The sequence below is a fragment of the Dipodomys spectabilis genome, unplaced genomic scaffold (assembly GCF_019054845.1).
Source record: "Dipodomys spectabilis isolate Male_0828 unplaced genomic scaffold, ASM1905484v1 ptg000019l, whole genome shotgun sequence".
Lineage (NCBI taxonomy): Eukaryota > Metazoa > Chordata > Mammalia > Rodentia > Heteromyidae > Dipodomys > Dipodomys spectabilis.
Window position 1 is genome coordinate 8,472,130 of NW_024870696.1, and position 23,308 is coordinate 8,495,437.

General features: G+C 38.8%; 1 protein-coding gene across 1 annotated transcript in view; it reads right to left on the minus strand.

Annotated features, from left to right (window-relative positions):
- The window catches only part of Kmo (kynurenine 3-monooxygenase), a 30,553-nt gene extending 7,561 nt beyond the window's left edge, over positions 1 to 22,992 (minus strand). The window contains 10 exon segments of the mRNA XM_042674507.1: positions 612 to 759; positions 3,635 to 3,756; positions 4,868 to 4,939; positions 6,628 to 6,793; positions 8,503 to 8,590; positions 12,724 to 12,772; positions 15,956 to 16,045; positions 16,181 to 16,278; positions 16,579 to 16,648; positions 22,667 to 22,992. Of these exon segments, the coding sequence (XP_042530441.1) occupies positions 612 to 759; positions 3,635 to 3,756; positions 4,868 to 4,939; positions 6,628 to 6,793; positions 8,503 to 8,590; positions 12,724 to 12,772; positions 15,956 to 16,045; positions 16,181 to 16,278; positions 16,579 to 16,648; positions 22,667 to 22,720 (957 nt within the window). The 5' untranslated portion in view covers positions 22,721 to 22,992.
- Between the last annotated feature and the right edge of the window lie 316 nt (positions 22,993 to 23,308).

Sequence of the window (23,308 nt, forward strand, 5' to 3'; positions counted from 1 at the left end):
CCAATTTCTGAAACAATTATGCATTATAATTATGAAAATATTATATTATAATATCTAATATAAATATTATAATGATTAGACAATCTTAACATTTCTTAAACTTAGTATTTGAGTACGATTTTTCTTTCTGAAACTTCTTTCTAGCCCAGATAGTAAAATTTCCATGAAGGTGGTAATACTCAACATCTAATGTGTTTCACAGTTTTATATTTCCCTTTATTTTAGAAATAACAAGTGGAAACGAAATGGATAATTTAGAAATCTTTTTTTTCTTTGAAGCTTGCTGTATAAATTTATGTGTATTTTCTAGAAAAGTTTTATTTTCAAATTAAAGTCTTGAACTGCTAATAACCAGCTTTCTGGATTTCAAGCTTTGATTACTTTTCTGACTAAACAGCATATGATATTATACTTTATGCATTTTTCAACATTGCATTACTGGATCAAGTTTCCACAACCTGCTACAGTTGGCTGAGCAACTGGAATGAATGCTGACTTGAAGTATTCTTCAGTCCATATGGGGATTGTTTTGGTTAAAGTTTTATTTGAGCCTTGTTAACTAAGATGAACCTGGAAATATTTTAGAAACTTCCCAAGGGAAAAGAACTCACCGCATTCATTCCTTGCCCAAAAAATGGGACAATGGCATGAGCTGCGTCTCCCATCAGCACACAGTGTGACTTCAAGTGGAAAGAAGAACATTTTATGGAGATCATGGGCTGAGCAGGCAGCAGAAAGAAATCTTGCACCAGGGCTTGTCTTCAGAGAAAAATAACAGAATGTGAAGATGTTAAATCGGATTATAAATGTTAGTGAGCATTTTCAGATTGATTGGCTTTGTTACCACACTATTTTCTGAACAATGTGCAGCAACACCAGGAATAAACACCGGGAAAACTCTTCTAGTTGTAGTGCTAAACTTCTACTGATTTAATTACTTTCTTAGTTTCAGAAAAATGTCAATCACATCCCCCAAAGACAAATTTGGCAGCATTTGAATAAGGTGAAATATTTATTGTCTTGTCATGAAAATATTGTTATGGAATATTCAAATATATGGATGCATTGTAGGCTTCTAAACAAATATTGAACAGATACTATTGTGCTTAATTAATAAGTACACTTATGTATTTGGAGATGGACAATAGTAATCAAATTACTATTGGATAGCTTGGACTATGTGTGGTCAAAGGAGATACACTTCTAGTTGGTCTAGAGGAATAAATTCATGAGCTCTATCATCCAATGTGGTGAATATAATAAAAACAAACAAAAGCCTACTAGAGTTTTATGCAACAATACACACCCTCAAGAATCTTAAGTATAGTAAGAGTGGCAATCAGCAGTCATGGGGCCATTTTTAAAATACATAAAAGCTAAATTTAGGTTGCAGATTTCTCTTGATGGGTGGATAAGGAAAGATCAGTATAAACTGGATAGTTTTTCAGAAAAGGATGCAAGCTAGTAATTTAAAAAAAATGCTATGGGTCAACAATGTGATTTTATTTCTATATAATTAACTTGTTTTATTTGCATAACTACCCTAAAAGGCAGATATTCGGACATCGTTTTAAAGGTGAGACTCAAGTAAGTATGGGATAGAAGTAGAGTCAAAATCTTGCATTTTTGGAGGTCACGATGTTGAGTGAGATAAGCTAAGATCAAAAAGACAAACGTTCCATGTTTTCACTCATTTGTGGAATATATAAATACACTCACATATATACACAAATACAATATAATATATATAGAGAGAGTGAGACCATGATTATAATTCTAGGACTACTTGATGGTGAAGGGAAGAAAAGAGAGGAAAAGAGAAATACAGAGAGTGCATGATATGAAGTGTATAGTATTTATGCAAATGGAAAAAGTAAAAAAGAGAGATCAATAGAGGAAGTCAATCTGATTAAAGTATAATATAGGCACATGGGAAGAATCATAGGAAAATCTCTTTTTTAAATTATTATACACCAGAAAATAATGACAAATAGAATGACAAGAAAGTAAATCAGGCGTTGTTGAAGAGTAAATATCAACAGGTGGAGAGAGAAACAAAAGAAAGGATGAATGAAGTTGAATATGGTTGAAGTAATTAATGTGTCCGTACTTAAATAGAAATTGTAGAAATTGTTGTTGTTGTTTTGTCAGTCATGGGGGCTGAACTCTGGGCCCGGCACCATCCCTCAGCTCTTCAGCTCAAGGCTAGGGCCCTACTACTTGAGCCACAGTGCCACTTTCGGCTTTTTTCTGCATACATGGTGCTGGAGAATTGAACCCAGGGCCTCATGCATGCGAGGCACTCTTACCACTAAGCCACCTTCCCAGACCCCAGAAGTTGTTGAAATTGTTTTAAGGGGTGAGGAGTCGGAATGAGGGAGAATGACCGAGGAGTGAGTTTTAGGGACTACTTTGTATGTATATATAGAAATATCACAGTGAAATCCCTCTTGTACAATAATAGATGCCATTAAAAATCTAAAAAACTCTAATGGTCTTCCTCTAAACCAGGAGTGGTGGTGCACGCTTTCCATTTCAGCACTGTGAGCTACAGACAGGAGGATCAGGTGTTTGTGACTAGTGTAGACTCCACAGTGACTCTGTCACAGAACAGAACAAAACATCCTGCTCTGCTAGAAGCTTGGGTGCTTATGCACCCCTAAAATGTATATGTTGGAACATTAATTCTCAAGGTAATGGTATTTAGAGGTGAAAACCTGGGAGATGATTAGGTCATGGATCGGGGCCCTTACGAAATAAGATTGGCACCTCTATAAAAGGAACTAGGGGAAGATCCCTCATGCCTTCCACCATCTGAGTTCATAAGAAAGAAGAAGCTCTTGTAAGTCAGACACACAGGACACCAAACCTGCTGGTGCCTGCATCATAGACTTCTCAGCCTCAGAAACTGAGAAATGAGTTTCTCTCACTTATAAGCCACCTAGTCTATAGTACTTTTTGTTACAGCAAGCCTGAATAGACAAGACTTTACCTCCAGCCCTGTGCTTTGGAAAAAGACAGCATTGGAATAGGTGAGCTAGATCTCTGGATGAGGGGTGTACAGAGTCAGTAGGAGCAGAGCTCAGCACAAGAGAATTCAAGGCAAGGTGCACAAGGAGAGTGATGTGGACACGGGCTAGACATATAGCAGGTCACAAGCCAGATATTGAATATGATTAGACATGAGCTTCACACAACTTAAACAGTGTGGGTCCTTTCCTGGATGAATGATTTAGAGGCATTATCTCACTCACAGAAACCCTCTGAAGTAGATACTATCATTTATCAGTATTTTATCATGGAGAGCTCAAGATTACAGCTGATGTGGTTAGTAAGGGATGAGTATGAGGCTTGAGGCTGCCTGATGTATCCGCTATGTCACAGAGAGCTGTGTAACTCCTGGCATAAGGATACAGAGCCAGGAGATATCATTGGCTTCTGTATCCAGGGGAAACTGCCCATGGCTTGAGTGTCTCAGAATCCTTGCTCACTACAGAGCAACTCCTGGCCAGGGTGCTGGGTGACTATATTATGTTTAACCCAAACTGAAGCATAAGTTGCATAACTATTGCTTGAACTTGTAATAACTCAAATCAATAAAATTAAAGGTGGCAAGGTGCATCTGGAAACTTACTCTCCAATTAGAGGAATGGAATCTGGAAAATATTTCTGGAAGAAATCTAGCACATCATTGCTGGTTAGAAGTTTTTCAAACTCATCGAAGGGCATGAACAAAGTGCACGTAAATGATTTTTCCTGTGAGAAGAACAGGGTGAGAGAGAAAACAGGCCAGTGTCGCTAGCACTATGAGTGAACCCCCAATTCACTTGGCTTCTTGCTTGGACCTGAGTCCCCGGGGAGAATATTCAAGTAGACAGGAAAGGCACTATGGTTTTGTCCTTTTTCCCCTAAAGAAAAGCTCTGAGGGCTGGGATGTAGCTCAGTGGCAAAGCGCTTGCCTAGCAAGTGCAACATCCTGGGTTCGATCCCCAGTACCCAAAATAAAAAAGAAAAGCTCTGGAGTATTCCAGGGATACTCCCTGCCCCCTTGCTTCTCAGAACTCCTGCCCTAGGAACTCTTCATTTTTACAAACAAACATTGCTCTAGTTAGGTGGCTAATAGGCTGGTTGGTTTACTTTTTCTTCCTTTTAAAACAGCATCAATAGGATTGCAAGACAAGTAGCAACAAGAAGACTAAACAGAGAACAGTAAAGCTATATAGGAAAACAAACAAACAACTGTTGGGGTTTGAGTAAAGAAAAACTATGCCTTTTTCTGTGTAATACATATTCCAGTGTTCTACAGACCTTAAAGAAATAGAGATACTTCCTTACATATGAAGTTTACATCTCTGTGGCTTTATTGGGGAGATATTCCCTTTAGACTCGTTTTGATTGAAATGACAGGCACCTCCATCCATAAACTCCCATTAGTTACCCAAGTAAGTTAACTCTGAAGTAAATGGTTGAATTTCTAATTACGGAAGCAAATAATTGGACTAATTTTTTTCTCAGTAATCCAAAGACACAAAAATAGAATCACTAAATAGATTAAACAATGAAGGTATCAATTGAGTATATAAAACAAAAACTCATAAAGGCTGAACAGCATTGCTGTAGCAGCATTGCTACTCACATTATGTTGAAAATGAACTATGCCACTTGTGGGTGGAGATAGTAGGGAAAAACTGGGAGAGAGGGAAAGATGGGTCACATTGTCCAAAAAGAAATATACTCATTACCTGATTTATGAAACTGTAACCACTACATACATCACCTTTATAATTACAATTTTAATAGTTTAGAAAAACTCATGAAAGACATTCAATATAGATTCACAGTTAGTTGATAAGAAAATCTATATTACCATGTTAGGTAGCGCAATCATCATAAAGGTATTTCTAGGCCATATATGCAGATAATTAGGTTCCATAGCATACTGTAGGAAAAAATATGTTTGATTAGTGCATTAATACAACACGTATCTCTGCTTTTTATTGGTCCCAGTAATGTAAACAAATACGCTATGTGTGGTAATAATGCTTATGCATTGTTTCATGAAATTGAAATTGTCTTTAAAAATACATTTGAGTTCTAGTTGGGTGCCAGTGGTTCACACCTATAATCCTAGCTACTCAGAAGGCTGAGATATGAGGATCTCAGTTTGAAGCCAATCCAGGCAGGAAAGTCTAGAGTCTCATATCTCTATCAAACTACCAAAAAAGAAGCCAGAAGTAGAACTGTGAGTGGACTGATACAACTCTAGCTTTGAGCAAAAGAAGTTCAAGGACAGCCCCAAGGCCTTGAGTTCAAGACCCAGAACTAAAACCAGACAAATACATACACTGAGTTCTGTCTTTATAAACTCAACCATAGGTGTGTTTTTGATTTCAGGTCTTCAGAAGACACATTAAAAACCTAGGGACATTGATGGCTCCTCTTTCCTAGAGAAATCAAGTTTTCTCAGAAATGCAGCAGATTAGGTTCTCAGTTCTTGAGAACATACTGCAAGAAGACTTTATTTTTCCTCTGTATTTTCACACATACATCCACAAACACATACTTATATAAATATATATACATATACATATATATATATACATATATATATATATACATGTATCACAATCTATACATTTAAGCCAAGTGCTAGTGACTCATACCTGTAATCCTAGCTAGTAGGATGCTTAGATATATGTACAATGTCATGATTCAAGGTCAACTTGAGCAGAATAGTTTGCTAAATTCTACTTTCAAAATAACCATCAAAAAGCAGAGATAGAGGCGTGGCTTAAGTGGTAGAGCAACTAACAAGGTTGAGTCCCTGAGTTCAAGCTTCAATATAGCAAAAAAGGAAAAAAAATGTGAGTATATGTAATCGTAATTTTGTTGCCTGATCTGAATAAATTAGACTTAAGTCTTAGGCTTAAGTAGTAAGTGGAATACTAAAAGAACAGCATGGCTTCCATGTAGCATTTTCATGCTGAATCATAGTTATTGTGTTATGTATCTTAGAAGAAAGCTCTGTGCCCATGTAGGGTTTTTGTTTTTGTTTTTGCTAAGGGCCCCAAAGGGACATAACAGTATACATGCATAACTCCTTGCCTTCCAAGATCTTACACTGAGTTGAAGCGACAAGATGAGCCGGTGTAAATAAACACCGGACTGTACTGCTCTTTAACAACAGTGCTCTTACCCAACAGATGTTGGGTAATAAGATCATGAGTGGCTTAATGACAAAGTGTCAATTGTCTAGGGAAAACATAGGCTACACAATGAGACCCTGTCTCAAAAACCAAAATTCAAACTGAAAAAGATTCCGGATCATTTGCCTACTGGACAACTGATGATTCCCAACCTATTGTTTTTCTTCCATAAAGAACGTAGACCAGTAGCAATATTATGTAATATAAACCCCCTGTGTGTTTCCAGTAGGGTGACTGAAAGCAAACCAGTGAAAAGGCAAGAATAATAGAACAATAATGTTAAAGAGGTGTCTGCACACCTAACTCACTATGAATTACAAAGTTCAGCAGCAGAATGAAAGCTGAGCGCCGTGGGGAACACCTGCACAGGCCTCCATGTCTGAAACCCAGGGTAAAGAAGCTTCAAAGGGAAAGGACTTACTTCCCCACACTTAGGTGGAATAGTCAACTCCATGTACCCATGAGGAATGTACTGCTGACTGTAATCAAAGCGAGGCTTCCTCATGAAGTGACTTCTGACGGTCGAATAGGCGCCATCACATCCTACAATGAGGTCACAAGTGACATCTTTGGGAACGTTGTCAGGTCTGAAAAATACAATGAGCCACCCCAAAGCAACACCTAGTGAAAACATTGCTCTCAATGCTCTGTTTCTACTTGGGCATGAAAAGTCATCGTTGAGTGGGGGTGACTCAGGCAACTCAAATTCCTGTGCCACATTGAGAGCGCTGAGTCAATGATTTAAAATAAAGACAAAAATTCTTGTCTCTGTCAAGGTTTTTCATGTAAGAAAGAGAATAATGTACAAGTGTACAGACGGCAAAGACACATGACACAGAACTGTCACAAAGACTTGAGCTTCCTGAATAAAGGAAGAGAACGTTCAGACAAGGACAGAGTGTCCCATGAGAGTCAATTGTGAATTCTTAAGTTACAGCTGTGCAAATGAATGTACAAACAACTGCTGGGATGTGACCAACATTTTCTAGGTGTAATAAGTTTGGCTTGAGCAAAGGTATTTGAAGGTAAGCCTAAGGTGATTTCTTTCTGATGCTGGGCTCCAGAATATCAAATTCTGCAGATATTCAAATCCCTTAGGTACTGCACATAATTCTCCCATATCCTCACATGTTTTAAACCATCATTAGAGTATTTCTATATCTAGTACAATGTAATGCAGGCATATTGTTGTTATATTCTTAGGGAATCATTATTTCCTAAAAAGTGAAAAGTCTGTGCATTTTTCAATATAGATGCAATTTTTGCTGTTTTTTGAATAGATTTGATCTGAGACTGGTTAAATTCATGCATGAGAAACCAATAGATATAATGGGCTAATTGCACAATGGGTAGTGGGTATGAAGGAGAAGAGAATTTGGGATATAAAGAACAAAGTTCTAAATACATTATTCGAGCAAAAGGTAGATGATAATATTCTCCTTTAGAAGGATAATATAGGAAAAGTCGCAACGTAAAAAAATGTACTTGGCAGTTTGAAGTGGAAGCAGAATGCAGGGGTTAGGGGCTCCAGGAGTGGAAACAGATGGGTCATCTGTTTAGGGGGAAAGCCAGACAGTATTGTACTATAGGAAGAAGGAAGACAGAATCTAAAGCCAGCAGGAGGGAGGAAGACATCCTTGAAGAGTTATAGTTTTATAGGAGAAAAGACATACCACGAAGAAGTCTAATGACATAGGCAATAGTACCAGCAAAATCAAGAATGAGGCATGTTTGGGTAGATAAAGATGATGAAAGACTTTGACATATTTGAATTGGTGTAAGCAGTACCTGCTATTGGGAAATGGTGATTTGCTGATTAGGACTTCGATAAGGAGTGCTAAGGAAGAGAGAAGCAGGAACTAGCAGTGTTTATTTTAGAGATATGAATTTTCAGATGGTTGTGGAACTCTGAACCGTGGATCCATGACATATCCCAAGAGTGGGCTCTGTGACTTGGAATTTCCGGGGAAATTGAATTGGCCAGAGAGGCAGAGAAACTGGACCCGGAAAGAGGACAGGAAATGCTGGTCAATGACAGCCACCAGGTTCAAGGAAGAGAGAGTTTGAATAGAACATGGTTGCCAGAATGTGAACATTTAGAATCACGGTTGGGACCTGGATATTCAGAAAGCATCCGGGACAAAATTCCTATTTTTTGTTTCTTGAATCTAGGGACTATGAGAATTTTTGTTTACTGAATCATTTGACTCTTTCAAAAGAGCCAAAGAACAAAGTTTACAAATAGAGCGCTTCATTCCAAGCCTTCCCTCTGAGCCAAAAGCTTGACCCAGATTACCCTAGAACTGTGACCATTCCTTCCTCAGGACTGCATTTCACCAGCCGGTGGCCAAAGTGCACCTTTGCGTTGGGGTATTTCTCAACGGCTGCAAGAGGAAACAGAAGGCGAATAGATAAATTTCAATTCTTATTTAATCAGTTTGAACAAAAGATCATTTACCTGGCCCAGTAGGATAGAAATGTTTTATCAATTAATTTATTCTTTGTGTGGTTTTTTGGGGGGAGCAGGACAGGATTTTGGTCTGTAGCACATGTTGCTGGCCTTGAACTCAATCTTTCTAGCCTCCATCTCCTGGGTGCTAGGATTGCAGGTGTGCCCCACCAGGCGTGATGAGATTTCTTTGTTCTCTGTCTTTTCTACCTCCTTCCTTTCTTCCCCTCTCTCCTGCATTACCAGGACCTTTAATTTACCTAATTTGCTATCTGTTAATTGACTCACTCTTCAAACCTGCTTTATCACTGGTTATTGTGGAGATGGAGACTAGTAAACTTTTCTGCCTGGGATGTCTTTGAACCTTGATCCTCCATGTTTCAGCACTATGTGGCTTGAGTAGCAGAGGGCCAGTCGTGAGTGAAAAAGATAAGCTTGACCTTGAGGCCCTGAGTTGAAGCCACAATATCTGTCCAAAGTAATAAAGAGGTGAAAGAAAGAAAGAAAGGAAGAAAGAAAGAAAGAAAGAAAGAAAGAAAGAAAGAAAGAAAGAAAGAAAGAAAGAAAGAAAGAAAGAAAGAAAGAAAGAAAGAAAGAAAGAAAGAAAGAAAGAAAGAAAAGAAAGAAAGAAAGAAAGGAAAGAAGGAAGGAAGTAAGGAAGGAAGGAAGGAAGGAAGGAAGGAAGGAAGGAAAGAAAAAAGGAAGGAAGGAAGGAAGGAAGAAAGGAAGAAAGGAAGGAAGGAAGGAGGGAAGGAAGAGAGGGAGGGAGGGAGGGAAGGAGGGAGGAAGGGAGGAAAGGAGGGAGGGAAGCAGGAAAGAGAAAGAGAAGAGAAGGAAATACAATGTTTTGCATTGTGAACTCTTGTAGTCCTGAGACTGTTAGAAGTCTGTACCTTTGGAAAGAAAACAGGTACCCCTACTTAATTTTAACACAAAGTTATACTATTAAATCCAGAGAGTTTTCCAGAGAACACTAGTCTTAGATAATGTTCTTAAAAACTGTGGCCATGGTCAAGAGCAGAGGAGAAACACTGAATACTCTAGATTCTCAACTGTACTGTGCTAGTCCCCAGCTCCACGGTATGAACTTGAACGTGGGTAGTCTGAAGCATACCCTGGATTTTGACACCTTGTAAAGTATATAAAGTAGCTGAGCACTGGTAGCTCACACCCATAACCTTAGCTATTTGGGGATGCAGAAATCCAGAGAATTGAAGTTCAAGGCCAGTTGCAGGTAAAAATATTCACAAGCTCTCACTACCACCACAACAAAAAATAGCTGGACATGATGGAATGTATCTGTCATTCAACTATGATGGAAAGCATAAGTGGGAGGATCTGTAGTCAAGACTGTTCCCAGAGACAAAGTGAAATTCGATTTCAAACATAACCAGAACAAAAATCGACTGGAAGCATGACTTAAATGACATAGCATCTGACTAGCAATAGCAAAGCCAAAAGTTACACACACACACACACACACACACACACACACACACACACACACGGAGTAATAAAATAACTCAGGAAATAGCTAAGGAAAAGTGTCTTGAATTGATTATACATTGACAAGAAAATATTTTGTACATAATATGCTCATTTATCTTAATGAATTTACCCCAGATTTGCTTAATCTGAAAGTATGGTTAATAGAAAGTTAAAAATGACATGTGACTGGCCCTGGCCTTGCTTGGACAGTGGCTGCTTGGAGGTCTACTATAGAGGTGAATATAAAGGTCCTGAGAAATAAAAAAAAAGGGGGGGGGGGGCTGGGAGGGTGGCTCAGTGGTAGAGTGCTTGCCTTGCATGCATGAGGCCCTGGGTTCGATTCCTCAGCACCACATAAGCAGAAAAAAGCCAGAAGTGGTGCTGTGGCTCAAGTGGTAGAGCATTAGCCTTCAGCTGAAGAGCTGAGGTACAGTGTCCAGGCCCAGAGTTCAGGCCCATGACCGGACTCAAAAAGAAGAAAAGAAGGAGGAGGAGGAGGAGGAGGAGGAGGAGAAAACAAGGATGTCTAAGACTGCTTTGATGCTGAATTTATGACACTTACCAGGCCACATACCATTTTTCTGTCCGGTCCAGTTATTTTTTATTTTTATTTATTTATTTTTTGCCTCTCCTTGGGCTTGAAATCTCTGCCTGGGCACAATCTTTGAGCTTTTGTGCTCAAGGCTAGCTCTCTACCACTTGAGCTACAGCTTTACTTGCAGCTTTTTTGGAGGTAGGTTTAGAGATAAGAGTCTTACACACTTTCCTATCTGGACTGGCTTCGAACTGTGATCCTCAGATCTCAGCCTCCTGAGTAGCTGGGATTATAGGCGTGAGCCATCACTGCCTAGCTTTGTCCTGTTCTTTTTAACAGTTACTAAAATGGCATAAAATAGTGAACCACCAAGCCTCATGGTTTCTGCTGAGAAGCTGATATAGGGGTAACATAGGGTTATACTGTTCTCGGAGGGGAGAAACTTTAGAGAGGTGAGTATGTATATTGATTAAATATGTGCAATGGAGGAGTCACAAATTTGATGACTCACAAAGAATTTAAATGTCAAAGTTAAAGAGTTCCATATTTTGCCTGCAAAGCAAGCAGGCCAAGCAAGTTTTGAGGCCTTGAGTTCAAAGCTGGGAAAAAAGAAAAAAAAAAGAAAGAAGAAGAAAAAAAGAAAGAGGTTGTTTATCTGTTTTCTTAATACCCAGCAAACTGACCCTCTCTCCCTCATTGCCTACTCAAAAGACAGTCTTCCAACTACAGCTAAAGAGATGGAATTAAGTACTCCAAGCCCAATCTCCTAAACACTTGGTAAACCAGCTGGAGTGTCTTCCCCATCATACTCCTCCCAAGAGAGAGTTGAGGTTCCAAGTATTGAGGTTTGAAGCTAGTCTGGGCAAAAAAAGTTCTTAAGACACCATCTCCAAAAGAACCAGAAAAAGGTCGAGCTGGAGGTGTTGCTCAGGTGGTAGAATGCCAGCCAAGCAAGCAAGCCAAGCAAGAATGAAAGGCTGAATTCAAGCATGGATACCACTAAAAAAACTGGGAATGTGGCTTAGTGGTAGAATGCCTGGTATGTATGAAGCCCTGCATTCCATTCCTCAGTACCACATAAACAGAAAAAGCAAGAAGTGGCGTTGTAGCTCAAGTGGTAGAGTGATAGCCTTGAGCAAAAGAAGCTCATGGACAGTGCGTAGGTCCTGAGTTCAAGCCCCAGAACTGGCTAGCCGAATAAATAAATAAATAAATATAAAAGGAATACTTGAGGATCATGCTTTGCTATGGATGAAACTATTTAGCACAATTGCTCAAGAAAAGAATCTATCATGAGCTAGGGCTGAATGTGATAGAATAAAGGCTACCAAGGGATGAGGTTGGGTGGCTTTCCAGTTCTACAAATATGATCTCAAGCCCACTGAATTCTCACTAATGGGTGGGCTTTTTAAAAAAATCTGATTATTAACATCTAGCCTATATTTTACAACTTCCTCTTTCTTAAATTCCCCTACCCACCCCCACTTATTTGGTCTACTATATATATATCAAGAGTCTATATTCTGCCCTCTAACCACATTATTAGAACTTTCTTCAGAACTCAGGGACTATACCTGAACCCTTAAGATGGTCTCCTTCTCCCAGCCTCCAGTTGGCTGCTTCTTTGTCTTTCTGAAATGCAAATCCAATTGTGCGCTTTGAACTTATCTCTCCATATCTGTCGACCTGCTAGACTGAGTTTTGCTCTGAAGAATGGGCAATCCTGCACAGCAGTGGCTGAGACTTAATAGGATCTCACACATGAGAACCAAGTCTTCTTCACCCAGATAACTAATAAAGTGAAACAGTGATGCTTTCTTGGTCTCCATAAAGGACTTTGTAATGAAAACAGTCTCACTCTTGTCATTGTTTTGGCAGTCCTTGGATTTGAATCGAGGACTGTGAACCTTCTAAGCAAGCACTCTATTACTTGAACCACACTCCAGCCCTCAGTAGTGCTGTTTATAACCCAAATCCCAACATATCATCTAACAAGATAAATGTATGGGTTTTACTCAATCTAGTAAATAAAAAAATGGACTTACCAGTCAGTAGATCCTTGTTTAAATTTTTTCTGCTTATGGAAAGAATATACTGCAAGATAAAAATAAGAGTTGACACTATGTATAAAGGACAAATATAATTTTTAAAAAATTATTGTTAAGTAGCTGTACAAAGAAGTTAAAATTCCTTAAGTTGGGTTATAAGTTTAATGCATCTTGATCAACATCACCCCTTCCATTATTTCCACCATCTTTCCATATCTTATTCCTACCCCCAAATTATGTGCTTCAATTTTTACATAATGTAAATTGAATATAATGACTGCATTGGCTCACCCTTTCTCACTTTTCTCATGTGCCCCACTGACAAATACAAATTTAAATTACCGAGCAACAAGGTACTTATTATTTAGCAGAAGGCTACAAATTTGGTTTTATAATCATTTAAGTGCTCTTTAGGAAATATATGCTAACCAAATGCATTTAATACAATAAGCAAGTTCTGCTGGGCATGATGGAAAGGTTGAGAAAGGACAACTACTAATTTTAGGGTAGCCTCGCCTACTTGGTAAGATTTGGTCATAAAAACCCCAAGAGACGTGAGGGGGGTGGACAGAAAAAAATAGAAAGAAATTAGCCACGCTTTTTGAGTCACACTCCTAATCTTAGCTATACTGAGATCTGTGGACTGTGTATTGAAGCCAATGCACTCAGAAAAGTTCTCAAGACTCCATCTTCAACTAGCTAACAAAAAACTGGGTTGGAGGCATGGCTGAAGTGGTAGAGCCCCAAGTAAATAAGAGGTCTTTAGTTCAAGTCTCAGTACTGCCAAAGAGAAGCACGTTTTAACTTGGGCTTTTTCAAAGTTTGATACTTCTAAATCTCCTCTTGTACCTAAAGTATTACTCTCATGAAGATAGTTTTTAATAACCGAAGGTGGCAACTCATATTTTGGCCTTTAAGTCTTTAAATTTAAGTGTTATAACACATTATAATGACAGCATCACGTGAATAAATGTACTAAAAGAAAAAAAAAGAAATGAAGAAATGAGATCTCAGCCAACTTTCCTCCAGATAGATTCCATTTGATTGCAATGATTTTGCTGCTGATTCGAGATTCCAATGAAATATTACAAGTCTCACTTTTCTCTGTAAAGACTTCTTAAAAGCTTGCCCTCCCTTGCTGAAGCCCTCCTCAGCATTTCTTTTTTTTTTGGGGGGGGGGGGGGGGTCCAGTCGTGAGGCCTGAACTCTGGGCCTGGGCGCTGTCCCTCAGCTCTTCAGCTCAAGGCTAGCACTCTACCACTTGAGCCACAGCGCCACTTCCGGCTTTTTTCTTTTTGCTTATGTGGTACTGAGGAATCGAACCCAGGGCCTCAGGCATGCAAGGCAAGCACTCTACCACGGAGCCAACTTCCCAGCCCTCCTCCTCAGCATTTCTTGTCTGTCCCTCACACAGAGCTCCCTGGCCTCACTCAGCTGCTGTCTTCTCCTGATGAACTTCAACAGTGACCTCCTAGCCCCACTGGGTTCCGAGTGGGACTCCTCTCTGTGCTCTCTGCCACTAACAGCACATCAGCAATAACTATGTACTGCAATAACTCATGGTGCATGTGGCTTACCTGATTGCATTTGTAAACCTTACAAATGATTCTTACGTCTTTTTCTATAGCATCTAGCTTGATTGGATGCCAACTGAGCCACATATGTCAATTAATTGAAAATATGGATCGGTAAGGATAGCTAAGATTTTTTTCCTTTCACTCCCCCAGCCAGGGTCATGCATATATGCATATCTATATTCTTTTTTTTTTCTTTTTTGGGTCCAGTCGTGGGCCTGAACTCTGGGTCTGGGTGCTGTTCCTCAGCTCTTCAGCTCAAGGCTAGCACTCTACCACTTGAGCCATAGCACCACTTTTGGCTTTTTCTTTTTGCTTATGTGGTGCTGAGGAATCGAACCCAGAGCCTCAAGCATGCAAGGCAAGAGCTCTACCACTGAGCCACCTTCCCAGCCCGTATATCTATATTCTTGACATGCCAAAATTCATAGGTTTTTTTTTAAAGCTATTCAATAGAAACTTTTTTTTTTGCTGGCCTGGGGCTTGAATTTAGTGCTGAGTGCAGTCTCTGAGCTTCTTTGTGCTCAAGGCTAGCCCTCTAACCATTTGATCAGCAGTGTCACTTCTGGCTTTTTCTGAGTCGTTTATTGGAGATAAGAGTCTCATGGGGATTTTTCTGCCCCACCTGGCTTTGAACACTAAGGCTCAGATCTCAGCCTCTTGAGTAGCTAGGATTACAGGTGTGAGCCACAGGCCCTGGCTTACTGGAAACTTTTAATCCTTCTTTCATTCCAAAGCCCTTTTAGCTGCTAGAATGTAGACATAGGAGATCATCACAAAACCCACAAAAACCTTTGGCTCAGAATACATAGGCAAATGTCCACAGACTGGCAACATAGTCATACTGAGAAGTTATGAAAAATCAGAGTCTCAGTTTCCGTCCCAGCCCTTCTGAGTGAGACCCAATAATCTAGCAAAATGAGAAGTGCCCATCTCTGCTCAAAGGACAGGTACTCTGCTCGAAGAATCCGAGCCTGACTGGGTTGTGTGAATTTCTGGATAGAAATAATGCAAATTGGAATCTTCCTTTTGATGCTGGGTGTTGGGAACCTTCATTTTCTCTTAAGGCCACAAACTCAGAAGGAAAATTTATCTGGGAATACACATTTTTTCTTAATTGTATAGGTTACTAGGAAAGAGAGAAGTCAAAGATAGCAAGATGATGAATTTTTTCATAAATTCTCCACCCCCACCTGGTCTCCAATTTATAAATTATGGGGATACCAAAAAACATTCTTTGTTCATTGAATAATTTCTATTATAAACAAACTGTGGGCAAAAGGGTTCAAAAGGGAAAGGCAATAGCATTATAAAATCCTCCAGAGTTGTTCCTGGACACTAAGTTTGATACAATAATGTGGTTGCTTTCTCTTGGGAAGGAGATGGGAGGTCAAGGGCCTCGTAGGCGGCAGGAGCAAATCAGAGAGCCAAAAAAGGGCCCAATAGCTTGAGTGGTATCTGGAGCTCAGTCTTTGTAATGGCACTCAGAATTGGGCTCTGTTGATCATTTCTTATAAAGTATCTTGATAATTAGTATAAGTGTCCCTGGGTCTGGACTGGGGTAAGCAATGTCAAAGGTGAGGCCAGAGAGGAAGGAAAGAGTCAATAAGCAAGTGGCACCAATCCATAAACCATTATCTCCAGGGTAAACCTACCTGAGACTTTGTCCCATAGGGAATAACAGATCTCTTTCCTGACAGAGAGTGAATCATTCTTCCTCTCATGGGAACACCTTGAGACACAACCTATAATGAACCAGAAGCAATGATTTCTATTTCTATAACATGACATCAAAGATTTTTATTTAAAATTGGTTTTGTCATATATATGTGCATATGCGTATACATATAAGCAGCTGCAAACATGCTTGAACTAGGTACCTGATCTTCCAGGCCAATGGCTTTCAAGGCTTGTCGTCCTCTGTAAGAAAGGGCCAAGTTAATGCTCCTCCCTCGTACTGATTGTGCCACTCGGATATCTAAAATATTGGAAGCAAATCCCGAGTTACAAACAGCCCTTAAATCTTAGAACAGAATGAGCATGTCACTGTGCTAGAAAAAACAGTTGCCTTCAGAATTACATCAGAAGACTTGTTAACTATTCTAAAGAAAACACTCATAGTGAATTACTACAAAATTTATAGATCATTGAGGGTTTGAAAAGTTCTAACAATTCTTACTTTTAAAATTTCTTTCATGAAATAAGTTTCATTCAGAAAATCTAAAGAAAGAGATCAAATAGTGAGTATCAGCCCTTATGAGTTTCCCTGATGGCTTACCTTCCCTAGCTTCATAGATTTCTACTTGGAAATTCCTCTTTGCAAGGAAGCACGCATTCAGTGCTCCAACCTGGGAATGAAAACAAATTTTTCTTATTTAATCAGGACTGTAGGCACATGTGATATTTCTAGTGATGAAATGAAACATTGTGTGGGTATACTGCCCTCCTTTTATACATTGATTTACTCAGGCATTGCTGGTGAATACAAGTTGCGAAAAGGGTAAGAAGAATTCAAGAGTGAGGTAGAGGTATGGCTCAAATGGAAGAACACTAGCTGAGCAAACCAGCAAACTGAACAAGCTTGAGGTCTTGAGTTCAAATCCAGTTTATGGCAAAAGAAAAAAAGGTTTCATACCTGTATGTCTAGCTACTGTGGAGGCTGAGATCTGAAGGGTCAAAATTCAATTAAAAATAAAAAAACAACAGGTAGGAAAGTCCACCTTGAGATCCACCTTTAAAAGAAACAGCAAAAAGCTAGACTGCAGTCATGGCTTAAGTGGCTGAGCATTAGCTGTAAGACAAGCAAATTGGGGGCAAGGCTCTGAGTTCAAATCTGATTTCAGAAAGAAAAAGATTAAGTAGTGTAATTTTGGGGGTAGTTTTTGTTTTACTTTTCTTTTTTGTACTTTTTCATAGTGAGGTATTGTCTAATTTTTTCATACATACAGAACATAAAACATGTATGCTATCTGTGGAAGAATTACACATTAAAAGCAAATGATCATAAAGAATATTCAGGGTAATGCTTCTAATGTACAGGGGAGAGACACAAAGATCTGGGCTGTTTTAATTCTTATATTGTTACTACTACTACTACTATTAATAATAATAAACAGACAAAGCAATGGTGCTGGTATCAGTTCCTTATTGACTCTTTCCTTCTTCTCAGCCAGGTGTAGCGGTTTATGCCTCTAATCTCACTATTTGGATGGCTGAGGCAGAGGGTTGAAGGTTTGAGGCCAGGCTGGTCTACACAACAAGCTCCAGGCTAGCTTGGGCTATAAAATTAGACCTTTCTCTTAATTAAATGTCTCCTCCAAGAAAATAACACCGTAACAAAGATTATAATCATTCCTATTCTGCTGTAATTGAGGTTCAAATGAAGCTTAAAGCAAAAAATATTGATGTGTTGTTTATATAAGGTGATCTGGAAGCATTCCTAAAATGACCAGTAATGTAGACTCTAACTTTATTTCTTTTTCACACTTTGTGCGAAATAGGTGCTTAACTGGGAAAAAGTGTCAGTGCAATCTTTAGTTGTTAGGTTGCCAAAACAACTAAGAAAGACAACAGACACAAATGGAAATGAAGTTGGTGCGTAAACCATTTGAAATCTACCACAAACTTTTGGTTAAGGCACAGCTGGGTTCCTGCCCATAAACAAAGAAGGAAGTTGGTGAGGGGCCGAGAAACTGGGAGGGCTAGAACACGGGGAGAAGAAAACATATTTTATGATGCCAGGTACAGTTATGAAAGGTTTATTTAGTTGTTTTAAAGTTCCAACAATCCACAACAGTAAACATATTGGTTGAAAAATCTGTATTTATATGACAAAGCCATGTTTACTGCAGCACTATTTATAATAGCTAAGTTACAGAAATAGCCCAGATGCCCTACAACAGCTGAATCAATTTTCAAAAATGTGATATGTACCTAATATGTCTAATATATACATATATGATCATTGTACATAGATTTAGGTCCATATATGTATTATGTATTAATCACATCATATCATATTATATATAATAGATATGTTATAAATAAGGGTATATAATATACAGCCACAAACACAATAGGATTTTATTCCATCTCTGGAAGCATGAAATTATTCCATTTGCAGCAAAATGAATGAATCTGAGAAAAAAAAAAGCCACATGGACTGAAGTAAGCTCTTATTGTTCCTTCTGAATAATTTTTCCCCTAAGATCTAACTTGCTTGGTTCAATCTGGGTCCAGAATCTGCACATATCTTTTCCTCAGGAAAGCTATCCTTGACAACACTCTAGTCAGGAACCGCCAAGACACACTACAGCCTCCTCCAGTTGCATTTCTCTTGTAGGGCTTACCTGTTACTGAAGCGACTTTGTTTCTTTCTACATTGCCTTTCTACTCTTTGCAATGCTTTACCTGTTATCTCTACTACCTGCATCAATGTTGGCATGAAGTTCAATAAGATGAATGAATTCTCATTCGGTGTGGCATTTTGATAAAAGAGCATTAGACCCGCCCCATATGAAGCAATGACAATCCATGTCATATTCACTGACAAACATGGACAGGGACAGTATTCCTCAGCATTTTGAATGCGAAAGGCAATAGCAGACAATAACAATAACAAAGGCCGAACAAAAAGATAATATAAGCATATATTGTGTAAACACATATGTGGCATAAAGTGTACCAATCTTTATGTAGCCTAGTATGGTGTTAGACCATGAATGAATTTTGTTGAGTAAATCAGTAAGTGAGTGAAGACATGCTCATGAATTAAAAGCATGAAAATGATGTGAATAAAGATGAAAATAAAATGTTTAAACCTGAACTAATTGGGAATTTTTTATTCTGAAAGTAGAGTTGTACTGAGTGGGAAAATAGGGCTCATGGGGGGCAGGCCAGGTTGGAGAGAACAAGTCTGGCACCATGGTGCAGAAATGAAGAAGCCATACCCACTTCCACCTTCCTAGGTGTAGGAAGGTCCCAAACATTTGACTTCATCTGCTCAGGCAAGAAGTGAGTGTGGTGGGTGCAGATGGGAGGGGAAAACTGGGAGAGAGCAAGGGAAGGGGCGACATTGTCCAAAAAGAAATGTGTTCTTTTCCTCACTTACATAACTGCAACCCCTCTGTGTATCACCTTCATAATAACAATTTGCAAAAGAAAGAAAAGTGAATGCTTTACTCCACCATCCTAGACCTGGCATTGGAACACTCAAATAAGTCAGTTGGCCAAACAGGCATTATGCCCAATTAATCAAATAAATAAAAAACACTCAATATGATTTGTTTTACATTAGCTTCTCATTTCTTGGCTTTCTCATTCTCAATAGAAAGCATTAACCAAAGTGGGGCAAAATGTGTTGTTTGTTTTTAAATTAAAATGACTATCAAGGCAAATGTTTATAAAATATAGCCCATTTGGGGACAAAACATTTAGTCCAATTTGCTTTATTTTTTTTTAAGAAATAGTAAACCCAATCATATTAAGTGAAGTAAGCCAGACCCAAAGAAATGTAGGTCCCATGTTTTCCCTTATTTGCAATAATTAGTATACATCTAGGATAATCTTATCAGATGAGCAGAGAAGCTCAAAAGCTATGCATATCTGACCATATAAGATGATGCTAAGCAAGATGAAACCCAATATATGGACACATACCTTTTTTTTCTTTGTTGTTGTTTTAAATGTACTATGTGATTTCCTTTGTTTGTTTGTTTCTTTTTTTTTTGTTGGCCATGGGGCTTGAACTCTGGGCCTGGGTGCTGTCCCTGCGCTCTTCAGCTCAAGGAGAGTGCTCTGCCACTTGAACCACAGTGCCACTTCTGGTTTTCTAGTGGTTTATTGGAGATAAGAGTCTCACAGACTTTCCTTCCCAGGCTGGCTTTGAACCTCAACCCTCAGATCTCAGCCTCCTGACTAGCTAGGATTATAGGCGTGAGCCACTGGCTCCGGATCTTTTGTTTCTTTGTATGTTCTTCCCTCTATAGTATATCCCCCATTGTTACTGTATTTGATTTTGGTACCCTGAATCTTGTATATACATGTATCTAATTTGTGGAGGGGAAGGGGAATACTAAATGCTGAACTAAGGACACAAGATGACCCAATGCAACAATGAGAGTCACAAGACATTATGTTAAAATGAATTTTACAACTTCTTGGTGGGGGATTGGAAATGGGGCAGGAGGGGGAGAGAAGGGACAGTAGGAGAAGAACAATGTTCAACAGGAAATCTACTCATTACCTTACTCATGTAACTGTAACTAATAAAAATAATAAAATAAATAATAAAGCAAAATGATGAGAGGAATACAAACACCTTTGCATTTTAAAATTAATATTGTAAAGGTGATGTACAGAGGTGTTACAGTTACATAAGTAAGTTAATGACTACATTTCTTTTTGAAAAGTGTTAACCCCTCCCTCATTTTCTCCTGCTACCCTCCTGCACCCCCCCTCTCCTTCCCCCAAGTTGAAAAGTTCATTTCCAGCATACTGTCTTGTGAATATCAGTGTTGCATTGATTCAACCTTCATCCCACCTTTCTGTGATTCCCCTTCCCTTCCCAAATCAGACAAACTTATATATAAGCCAAAGGGTACAGAATTTTTTTTAAGTGATAAAAGGGCATAAACGAAAGCAAAAGAAAGAAAAAAGTAATAATTGCAAACAGTACATTCTAAAAACTTCCTGTTTTCATTTCTTGGAGTTCATTTTGATAAGCTTCATTTTATATGGTCATATGCACCTAGCTATTGAGCTATTGTGATCCTCTGCTAAGAGACATAGTCTACTATTACAAATGAAGGAAACCATGTAGGCTGTGTTTCTTTGGGTCTGGCTTGCTTTGCTTAATATAATTTTTACAAGTCTTTCATTTCCTTACAAATGGGGTAATGTCATTCCTTCTGATGGAAGCATAGAATTCCACTGTGTATATATACCACATTTCCTTGATCTGTTCATCTACTGAGGAGCATCTCAGTTGATTCCGTATTGTGTCTATGGTAAACAATTCTGCAATGAACATGGTTGTGCTGGTCACTTAAGTGTGGCTTACTTTGTCATCATTTGGAAAATACCCTTGAGTAGGATTGTTGGGTCATAGGGGAGTGCTATGTTTAATCTTTTGAGAAACCTCCATACTGCTTTCCAGAGTGGCTGAATAAGTTTGCATTACCACCAACAATGTAATAGAGTCTCCTTTTGGCTACATTTGCTTTATTTTTGTTGTTTTTGAAGAAATAGTAAACCAAAATGATGAAAAAACTAAACACCATTGTAGTTAACAAATATAAAATAACTTTCTTGGTGAGAAAAACATCAAAACTAAATTATATTGACCTGGGTGCTGGTGGCTCACACCAGTAATCCTAGCTACACAGGAGGCTGAAATCTGATGATTGAGGTTTGAAGACAGGTTTGGACAGACAAATCTGAGAAACTTTTCTCTCCTACTAATCATCAATGCCAGAAGTGGAGTGTGATTCAAGTGGTTAGACTGCCAGCCTTGAGCAAAAGAGCTAAGCAAGAGTGTGAGGCCATGAACTCAAGCACTTGTAGCAGAACACACAAAAATAAACGACTACACAAATAACTACACAAATACAAAAAATATAATAAAACAAATAATGTTATACCCATGTTTATCATAATACTCTTCACAACAATCAAGCTGTGGAGTCAGTGCAGGTTACCACCAACAGGTAAATGGCTAAGAAAATCTGTGTGTGTGTGTGTGTGTGTGTGTGTGTGTGTGTATACATATATATGGTTTTCTTTCTTTTCTTTTTTTTTTTTTTTTGGGGTCCGGTCGTGGGGCCTGAACTCTGGGCCTGGGCGCTGTCCCTCAGCTCTTCAGCTCAAGGCTAGCACTCTACCACTTGAGCCACAGTGCCACTTCCGGCTTTTTTTTCTTTTGCTTATGTGGTGCTGAGGAATCGAACCCAGGGCCTCGAGCATGCAAGGCAAGCGCTCTACCACTGAGTCACCTTCCCAGCCCCTATGGTTTTCTTTTATCCATAAAAAAGAATAAAAACCTGTTGTTGATGGGGAAATAAGTGGATCTAGAGAGTAACATGTTGGGTAAAATAAGCTAGACACAGAAGGACAGGTAGCATATCTTTTCTATCTTATGTAAAGCAAAAAACCAAAATAATACAACAACAAAAACCCTGAAAGCTCCAGAGATATTCTAACAGAAAGGAAGGATAAATACAGAAAGCAATATGCACATATGGAAATAATTGTAATAAAAGCAATGTTACATTTAACTCAATGCAGATATTAAACATATTCACAAGAATCTAACACTGAGGTGAATAATAATTATTGAGAGTAATAATAAGTCGTATAATGATTCTTACCAGGCCACCACCAATCACAATGATTTTTTTCCTTTCTGCTTGAGACGAGTCCATAACTGGCCAAGGTGGGTCTTGCCTCTGTCATGTAAGGAAATCTCTTCTGCCCACTGACTTCTCGGGTCTTTTTATGCCAGAAGCTCAATGAGGGCCTATGAACCTGCAGCAATGTTTGGTCAAGGGCTATCTTCCTTTGTTACCATTTAACCCATTAGAAGCTCAAAGTACAACCAGCTCAGCTTTAAGCTAAAAAGAAAATGCATGGCAATAACCAAAGTTGGAAACTCCAGTTAAGTAAAAACACTGGCTTGTGAGTAAGACACAGACTAAAACAAAACAAAATGGTCAGATGGCTTTTCTTCTTCTTTTTCTAGTAGTTTCATTCTTAGTCACCAAGAGCCATGAGACTTCCTCTTGTTGGAGGTCTCAGAGCAGCTCTATTTCCATTAGAGAGCAAGGTGATACATTTGATCAACATAGTCATGGATTATTCTTATTATGAAGACCAACCAAGACTTGCCCCTAAAAATATATCTTTATGGATTTTCTTAAGCCTATGGAATTTTTTAGGGGAGTGGACAAATCTTAACTAATATTCTCTTGAGCAAGATTTTATGGTGTAACTGGCCATACTTCCTTTTTACA